General features: G+C 44.3%; 1 protein-coding gene across 1 annotated transcript; it reads left to right on the plus strand.

Moving 5' to 3' along the window:
- The first annotated feature begins 4314 nt into the window (after positions 1-4314).
- LRRC30 (leucine rich repeat containing 30) lies at positions 4315-5314 on the plus strand. The gene has a single exon (XM_074985848.1). The coding sequence runs from the start codon at positions 4418-4420 to the stop codon at positions 5312-5314; it is 897 nt and encodes a 298-aa protein (XP_074841949.1). The 5' UTR covers positions 4315-4417.
- The last annotated feature ends 4980 nt before the right edge of the window (positions 5315-10294 follow it).

The following is a 10294-nucleotide window of genomic DNA, read 5'->3' on the forward strand; positions in this document are numbered from 1 at the left end:
AAATGTGACCAAGTCTGTCTTGTATCAGTCCAGGAAAGTAATATGGAATTCCTCGGAAAATCTCTTGACTAGGACTTCCCTCTAGTAGGAGGCATAGATGTGCCCTTTTCCACCACTGACTTAATCATAATGCAGAAGAGGAGAACCAGGGACATGTCTGAACAACAGCATTAATAGGCAGGATCAGGGATAATTCTGAATAGAAAATCAGAGCTGGATAATCCATACATGGCAACTGTTTTCTTATTCTGATTTCAAGAAAATAACTTAATTCAGTTGCCTATGAGTTTCCTGTCTCCCAGACTGTAAGAGAACACTCTCAATTGTCTATGGTTGTGTTAGAAAATACCAGAAAAGAGATTATTATTGTATGCAGTGGTTACATTATATTCAGAAGCAGGAACAGTGCTAGCCAATAGTGTCCTCTGGGGTTGCTTCTTTTTATCCCCACTGCTGACAACTGAATGGTAAATAAAGGTTCATCAACATCATGGCAGGAGTTACCTTGGGAATGAAGTAGAACGAGGATTATAGTGGGAATGTAACAGGATGACGAGGTTCTTCTGCATCACCCGTGTACTTCCAAATGGTTTCCTGGGGAGTGCACAGAATTATGCAGTGATTTCAGTCTAATGCCTAGTGGACAAATAATCATATTACGAAATTACTACCAGAGTGCCACAATGTGCACCTTCATTGACAGTCTCTGTAGAAAGGACAATGGTTGACCAGTGAACCTGAACTACTCACTTGCCCCTCCTGGGGGTTCATCCTCTTCAAATTTCAGTATGTTATTGCAACACTAACAGCATGCCTTCACTTTGGGGTTAATCCTAACTTTTACTTGGATGCTGTCCACAACTCCATTCCGGTCCACAAACAAAGCCTCTTACTCAAGTTTAGGGTTGCTTTCAATCTGAACCAGCTGGCATGGCTGGAGATGTGACTTAGAGCCAGGTTTCATTTTCATTCATCTGGTAATCCATCCATATAGGCTAAATCACCCAAATGTTGATAATCCTCCAGTGCCTTCCCAGAATACCTCCTCCGCACTCAGAAAGACAAGTTCTCATATGATCTTCTGGGAAAGAATCAGAGTGGCTTAGCTTGCTCAAGCACAGAAGAACTGTTGTCAATGTCCTCAGAAGTCCTAGGGTGTGTCTATGCAGCAAAGTTCTTTTGGAATAACGGCCGCTATTACAAAATAACTTTGTAGGAGTCTACAGAGAAAAATCATTATTTTGAAATAATTTCAAAATAGCAGATGGCTTATTAAGAATTCTGTAAACCTCATTCTACAAGGAATAGTGCCTATTCTGAAATAGATATTTTGGGCAAGTGGCTGTATAGGCAGGGAATAGGGGCTATTTTGAAATAAGTTATTCTGGAATAGTTTATTCTGAAATAATGCTGCTTTGTAGACATAGACCAAGGCCATCTCTACATGAGTCCCCCTTCTTTGAAGGGGACATGAAAATGACACAGATCAAGGAATATCAGTGAGGCACTACCATGCATATGTGGTGCCTCATTAGCATAATGGCAGCCGCATGAATTTCAAAGCTGCTACCTTCGAAGTGCAGGCAGTCAGTCTAGATACAAGCTTTTCAAAATACGCACCCAAATTCGAAATTCCCTTATTCTCAATTTGTTTTGGAAGTAAGGGAATTTCAAAGTAGGGCACATATTTCAAAGCGCCCGTGTCTAGACTGCCTGTCAGCACTTCAAAGTTAGCAGCTTTGAAATTTGTGTGGCTGCCATTATGCTAATGAGGAGCTGCATATGCATGGCAGCACCTCATTGATATTCCTTGGTGTGTGTCATTTCCATATCCCCTTCCAAGAAGGGGGCTAGTGTAGACATAGCCCTAGAGTGCTTCCAGGGGATCTAATCCAAAATAGGCTCTATTGTGTGTGGACGCACTATTTTCAAATAAGTTTTGCTTATTCTGGCACTTCCCTGTAGTGTTGACACATTGCTCTGGAATAGCTCATTTTAGAATAATAATTCCCGGATAAACTATTCTGGAATAACTCTGTAGCACAGTGACACATATGGACAAGTGCAGCACCAGGGACCACCCAGTTACTTGGGTGGGACTTTGACCCCAGATATGACAGCTAATCATAGTGAAGATGTAGCCTAATGGGCAACTCCACCACTACTATGCATTCTGCATCCTTTCTGAGGATAAAGAGAGGACTGTCATCATCACAGAGGGAAAACAGGACTTTAACTTTCACAAGCACTGAAGTCTTAGATGGGAAACTGTTTAATCTTACAAGGCTGAAAGCTAAGTCTAAGGTGCGGGAAGTCCTCATCAGAGACATGCTGTTCGTAGACGATGCTGCTGTAGGCTACGTCTACACGTGCCCCAAACTTCGAAATGGTCATGCAAATGGCCATTTCGAAGTTTACTAATGAAGCGCTGAAATGCATATTCAGCGCTTCATCAGCATGCGGGCGGCAGCGGCGCTTCGAAATTGACGAGCCTTGCCGCCGCGCGGCGCGTCCAGACGGGGCTCCTTTTCGAAAGGGCGCCACCTTCTTCGAAGTCCCCTTATTCCCATGAGCTCATGGGAATAAGGGGACTTCGAAGTAGGTGGCATGCTTTCGAAAAGGAGCCCCGTCTGGACGCGCCGCGCGGCGGCAAGGCGCATCAATTTCGAAGCGCCGCTGCCGCCCGCATGCTGATGAAACGCTGAATATGCATTTCCGCGCTTCATTAGTAAACTTCGAAATGGCCATTTGCATGGCCATTTCGAAGTTTGGGGCACGTGTAGACACAGCCGTAGTGTCTCACACAGAAGACCAGCTTCAAAAACTGCTGGATCAGTTCTCCAAAGCGTGCAAGGACTTTGGGCTTACCATCAGCCTAAAGAAGACAAACGTACTCAGTCAGGTTGTTGCTGAATCCCCATCAATCAGCATTGACAACTATATGTTAGAGGTTGTCCACGAGTTCATTTACCTCGTGTCCACCATCACTGACACCCTGTCGTTGGACACTGAGCTAAATAGGAGGATCGGAAAAGCGGCCACAACTCTGTCCAGACTCAGCAAGAGAGTGTGGAATAACAACAAGCTGTACACTCACACCAAAATGCAAGTCTACAGAGCCTGCATCCTCAGCACCCTCCTTTATGGCAGCGAGACTTGGACCCTGTATGCCCGCCAGGAAAAGAGGCTGAATGTCTTCCACTTGCGCTGCCTCAGGCGCATCCTTGGAATATCATGGAAGGACACAGTGACCAACACCGCCGTCCTCGAGCAAGCTGGAATCCCAACCATGCACACCCTCCTCAGGCAGCGTCGGCTCCGCTGGCTTGGCCATGTCCACAGGATGAATGATGGAAGGATTCCAAAAGACATCCTGTATGGTGAGTTAGCCTCTGGCAAAAGACCTCCCGGACGCCCTCGGTTGCGCTACAAAGATGTCTGCAAGAGAGACCTCAGAGCGGTAGACATTGAGCCGGACAACTGGGAAGAACTAGCAGACGACCGCAGCAGATGGAGGCAGGGGTTACACAAGGGCCTTCAGAAGGGCAAGATGAGGATCAGACAGCTAGCAGAGGAGAAGCGAGCGCACAGAAAGCACACTAAGGACTTGCCAGACACCCACCACAACCACAAGAGATGCAGCAAGGACTGTCACTCTCGTGTGGGTCTTCATAGTCACAGTAGACGCTGTAAATGAAGCCCTCGATTGAAACTTTAAAGGGCGCGATCCATAGTCTATGCAGACTGAAGGATGCCTACTACTACTGAAGTCTTAGAGAAAAAAAATGGAAAGGAAAACAGGATGTGAAAATTCTTCACTAGCTCTTCTATAGAATGTAACATCTCCTCCAGGATTCTAAATTGTTTAGTGAGGCAAAAATCATCTTCTCATCTGAACAAATTTGTCTGAGTTTTTCCCACACTTCCCTTTGTACATTTGTTTTATTCGGTGGATAGGTTGGTTTTTAAAGTCGCTCTTGTTAATTAGCCTACGTGCACTAGATAGCCAAGAAAGCTGACATAGTAGAGTTATATACAGCATCTCCGTGACCTTTTTGCAATGAAGATAATATCCATCCAATAAAACCTCAACAAAATGACAGTGACAGCTGCACTGTGGTATTCAGTTTGAATTGAACAGGTCCGTTCAGCAACATTGGGAGCAAGTCTTTCATTACAATCTGCAGCACCAAGACGAACAATTTAATCCCATCCAAAAAGAAGTGAAATTTGCCCTCTGCAGCGGCAGAAGGTGGTTTGGGCAGCCAGAAGCTGGTGCTCTTTGTAGTCTTCTCCAGAGCCCCTTGGTTTGATTTTATTTTTCCACCTTCAGAAGGCTGCAATCCTCTCTTCGCTACTGACTTCAGAGGGGAAGGGAACGTAACTTCTTTCAAAAGTGGCAGCAGTCTCCAGTGTGATGGGAGCTGAACTCTCGAAAGACAAGCCTCAGAGAAGAAAGTTCTTGCTGAGGAAAGGTCAGAGACGTCCTGCATGGGAAGAAGCTCTTATCTCAGGAAAAGATCCGAAGTCACTGCTGAAGCATGGATTGCATTATGTGAGTCTGAGCCTCATGATGAAGGGGATGACAAATGTGCCTGACTTCTTGTGGGGCTTGTTGGAGGTGCAGAAATTGAACCTTTCACACAACCAGCTGCTGGTTCTTCCTCCTGCTTTGGGGAAACTAGATCAATTAGCAGTGCTGAACTTATGTGGCAATCGCCTAAAGTGCCTGCCAAAGGAGACGGGGCTACTCATAAACCTGAAGGTTTTATTTGTCAATATGAATTGCCTGAGTGAAGTCCCAGAAGAGCTCAGCCTGTGCAGAAAGCTGGAAGTTATGAGCCTTTCACACAATTGCATCTCACAACTTCCTTTGAGCTTCACCGATTTGACAAGCCTGAGGAAGCTGAATCTGAGTAACAATCGTTTCATTCACATCCCCTTATGTGTTTTTGCACTGAGAAGTTTAGATTTCTTGCACTTAGGCTCCAACAGACTTGAAAACATTGCAGAAAGTGTCCAGTACCTAATAAATTTGGAGATCTTTATTGTAGAAGATAACAAAATTCATACCTTGCCACGGTCTCTCTGCTCCATCACTGCTCTGGAGTTACTAAATGTGGCTTACAATTCCATTCAGACCCTTCCAGATGATCTCTATCTGCTGCACAGATTGCCAAAAATTGCTTGGAATCCAATGGATAAAAGGCTTCATATTTCACATAACCCATTGTCCAGACCGCTACCAGAGATTGTGGAGGGAGGACTGGATACGCTCTTCAACTACCTTAAAGAGAGAAAGCAACATAGTTAAACTTGCCCTGTGTTCAGGATTAATGCTGTCAGCAAGACTCAGTCATATCAGTGCACTTTCTTAATCAGGGGTCTCCACTTTCTAACACAGGGAGACCATAAATTCTAAAGAAGGTTTCAGCACAGTTTGCTGCAAGCATGTGCAATCCCACTATCTAGCTGACCTGTGCATAAACTGTACTTTCTAAAGCATCCCTTTCGGTAACCTTCAGTGTTGGCATATCCTTTAGGATAAACTGTGGTCGACATTTTGCTCTTTATTATAAATCAGCGAATTAATACAAGCTAATATCACTGTAAAGCGTACATCTGTCATTCTTCCGGCTGCAGTAATACTAAAAGGGATTTACTGTCTGTGGTGTGCATTTTCACTTTAATTCCTGTTTATTTCTTTCTATGCAAATAAACAACTCCACAAACACAGACTGAAATCTAAGTGCCTTTTGAGAAGGAACATTTAATTTTGAGAGCAATAAATTTTGAAAAGGAACATTTTAATCTCAAAAGGGATTTGCTAATGTATCCCAAACTCTATTAACGGTCAGATACTGTATTATTTTGTGTGCTTCAATACCATGTGGCTATGGGGTGGTGTGTCTAGCCTTTGTTTGCCAGAAGCTGGGAGGGGGTGACAGAAGATCGATCACTTGATGATTATCTGTTGTAGTCATTCCCTCTGAATCACCTAGCCTTGGACACTATCAGAGGAGAGTTAGGCCATGTCTATATGGGCACTGCTGCCTGCAGTACTATACTAAGGAGATTTCTAGATATTGCAAACTGTTCCCTATTTGCATACTCACATGGCTAATTAGCATAGCCATGCGAGATTTCATTCTTGGCAGAGGAGGCTGCCGGCAGTAAAGAGGCCGTATAGACGTACCTCTGCCAGCTAAACCCCACTCTGTCGCCTGTCCAGGATAAGGGACTACTATTGCATTCTACCAAATAAAGACTGCCTGATTAAGATGTGACAAATATTACTAGATGAACAATTGCACTGATTTCCTTTCCATATTTCCCTGTAAGTTGAGCTACGAAGTAACTTTATTCAGGTGATAGAATATATTTAAAGTGAACTGAAATTATTTTTCTGTTAAGGGAAACACTCTTCATCCAGTCATCAGCTCAGGAGACTCAAAGCCAACTTCTTCTGCAGCTTTCATCATTAGTAATGAAAAGAAAAGCCGTATCTGACGTAGTTCTATAAACTGATCTTTAATAAAATTTCTTACTCAATAAGAGCAGGTAATGCATAAGCAGGGGAGCCAGCAGATTTCCTGGGGCCCTGAGCAAGGGGCTGGGCAGGGGGCTGGCTCTGTACTCCCAGAAGGGGCAGAGCTGGGGGATCAGCCAGCCCTCAGCACCTGCCAGAGCACACAGCACTTCCCTCCTTGCCTCCCACACAGCTCTGAGAGCGGCCCGGAACATGCTGTGCAATCCTCCTGCAGCAATTTAAAAGGCCCAGGGCTCCTGGCTGCTGCTGCTGTTACCACAGGAGTGACAGTGGCTGGAGCCTGGGGCTCTTTTAAATTGCCAGGCCCCAGGGCAACTGCCTTCTTACCCCCCACCCCCACCACCATCTGCGAGCCTGTACACAAAATCCTGTTAAAAGTTGTTCAGCCCAATTCTCCCCTTAAACCAGCATAAACAGGCTTGATGGAATTCAATTTTAACCTCTTAAAATAATTTCAATGGAGACTACCACTTATTTTTAAGCAATTTTCAATGTTTATTTAAATTTTCTTTTGCAGGACATTATGGGGGCATCAGACAATAATTATTTAATTGTGGCAGATAGGACAAAAAAGTTAAAGCTTTCTAACTGTTAAAAAACAAACCATAAATATCAGGTTTCAAAACACAAAACAAATATCTTTAAACTCTAATACTTTTGCGAGTTCTCACTTAGCTGAGCTGAAAATATCTATTATTGGTCAGTTTGTGTGTGCATGGTGCATTCAATATTCTCTGATAACAATCTAATCCTTCCAAACCTAAATAAAAATCTGGAGTAACTCCACTGAGGTTAGTGAAGATACACTGAGGTAAAGCCAGTAAAAATGAGAAGTAAAGCCAGTATATTGTTTTAAAATTATTATTTAATAAAAAATGCAAACGTTTCACTTCTTATGTCAAATCTCAGAACTCAGTGAATTTTAAATATAATTTGTTCTTCATCCATAGACCTGGGAGGTAGATCTTGTCCCTCAGAGAAGTTAATAGAAAAACAAATGATTCCTGTGGATAACCATTTGTTTCACTGGGCAGCAGGATCAGCGTAATATCAACAAACAGTTAAATAATTTGTGGATACATATGGTGTAATTTTTAAGTGGTGAAGTCAAGAGATTCATTTGTTACTTCAGTGCAGAGGTGTGAAACACAGGGCTAAAGATTTTGCTGATTGAAAGGATGAGGACTGGTTACCCTAATTTTTGATGTTGGTATGGTTTGCAGCTTCTGGGATTCAAATTTCAGCATTATGCTTAGCATTTGCAGTTTTCAAGGGCACAATTAAGGATCAAACCCCATGTTCCTAGTAAAGGGAGAAACCTTTCTAAAAGGCACATCTATTTGAGCAGTAATACTAGCAAATGAACAAATCTGCTGTGTATCAGATAGCAAACTGTAGTCATTACTTGAATGGCTAATATAAAACAGGGTTGACAAATACATTTAGTGTGTACATGGGTTTTATTTTATTTATTTTTTATTCAATTAACAAGATGTGAGCTTTGATTTTTATGAACTTTTATTGAACATAAATTTGTGTTTCATAATATAAGTGAATATTGCAATTATTAATAATCACTGTTTTTATTTCAAGTATGGATTATGACATTTAAAAATGTCCATTACAAAAATGCTAAATCTTGCAGTGTACAGAACTGTTGACAGCTGTGCATTAGAGGTCTACAAGAAGGTTAAATGCCTTTGACATTAATCACTTGGAAAGTTCTTTTTCCATGTGTCAGTATGCAAGGATATTATGATACTACTATGAACATGAGATGATTTCATCAGGATAGGTATTCATGGTAATTTATATGGAGGGTGGAAAGACTAATCAAGATGTTTTTGCCTGAAATAGCTCCCTTGACACATCACAGTGGCATTTCCAAACAGAATTTTTTGGATTTTGGTCATAAGCTTTTAAATTTTTACTGAAAGCTTTTGTATTTGGGTTGCAAATTTTCAGTATAGGGGTAAAATCTCCTACATTACTCCCATTTTCAAGTTGTCCAAATTGTCTTACTTGATTTTATTCCTTCTCCCTGTTGGCAATACCTCCCAAGTTTGACCTCTGCAAATTTTGTTCGCGCACTCCATCTTTTTTGTTACCATTGTCCCTCCCCCACTGCTCAAGGGGGTGGAAAGTGAAGTTCATGTGAGCTGCATCTACACGTGCACGCTACTTCGAAGTAGCGGCACCAACTTCGAAATAGCTCCCATCGCGTCTACACGCGTCGGGCGCTATTTCGAAGTTAACTTCGACGTTAGGCGGCGAGACGTCGAAGTCGCTAACCTCATGAGGAGATAGGAATAGCGCCCTACTTCGACGTTCAACGTCGAAGTAGGGACCGTGTAGACGATCCGCGTCCCGCAACGTCGAAATTGCTGGGTCCTCCATGGCGGCCATCAGCTGGGGGGTTGAGAGATGCTCTCTCTCCAGCCCCTGCGGGGCTCTATGGTCACTGTGGGCAGCAGCCCTTAGCCCAGGGCTTCTGGCTGCTTCTGCGGCAGCTGGGGATCTATGCTGCAGGCACAGGGTCTGCAACCAGTTCTCAGCTCTGTGTATCTTGTGTTGTTTAGTGCAACTGTGTCTGGGAGGGGCCCTTTAAGGGAGCGGCTGGCTGTTGAGTCCGCCCTGTGACCCTGTCTGCAGCTGTGCCTGGCATCCCTATTTTGATGTGTGCTACTTTGACATGTAGACGTTCCCTTGCTGCGCCTATTTCGATGTTGGGCTGAGCAACGTCGAAGTTGAACATCGACGTTGCCGGCCCTGGAGGACGTGTAGACGTTATTCATCGAAATAGACTATTGCGATGTCGCAACATCGAAATAAGCTATTTCGATGTTGGCTGCACGTGTAGACGTAGCCGTGGTGACCAGGAGGGGCCCTGACTCTGTATTCCTGGGCTGCCCTGATGGAGCTAGCTCTAAGGCTGCCATGTACAATACGCTCCTCATTCACCACATGTGGCAAACAGGGCAGAAGAGTGTGGTGAAATGTGGCTCACCAGCTCAGGAAAGCCACACACGTGAGGTGCTCCTCTGGCTGCTCCACGCACGTGCCCCACCACAGGGTGGGACTAGCATGTGGCAGCAGTGGGGGAGGCCTCCCTTGCAGTAGTCTCTCTGGCATGGTACCTGTGGCTCCAACTGGGAATCACATGACTCCTTCGGTCCCAGAGTAGCTCCCACTGTCCCTGCACTTCCGGTCCTGCATGGCCTCAGGGCCTGCCGTGGTGCCTGTGACCCTGGCAGTCCCAGATTCAGCAACGGCAACTCCGGTGAATCAGATGGAATGTACCAGGGTGGGCTGGCGGTACCTGGCTCTGGGGGAGGGGGCAGGCTGTGGCAAATGTGCAAGGATGACAACCACAAGTGTGGCAATCCTTGATTTACTATTGGACTCCCCTGCTCTAGGGAAAATGTTCCCCTGCTCCCACACTCAGATGCAGGGATAGGAGCTTTTGTGTGTGTGGGGGGGGGTGTCATGTGACGCTATTGTACTTGAAAGAATTATGCAGGATCTTTTGCAGGGGGATAAGGAAGAACACCACATTTATTGGTAATAGGTATATCACTCACTACTGTATCATATGCCTACAAAATGTTACATTCAGGCACTCACTCACACACCCAGGTATGCCACATCTTGTTGTTGTTACCCACTCGTTGCTTCCCTGACTTCACTGATCAGGTGAGTTAGATGGGGAGGGCTGGAGATGAACTTCTGCTGATCTAGATCAGT

Source organism: Carettochelys insculpta, chromosome 2 (assembly GCF_033958435.1).
Source record: "Carettochelys insculpta isolate YL-2023 chromosome 2, ASM3395843v1, whole genome shotgun sequence".
NCBI lineage: Eukaryota > Metazoa > Chordata > Testudines > Carettochelyidae > Carettochelys > Carettochelys insculpta.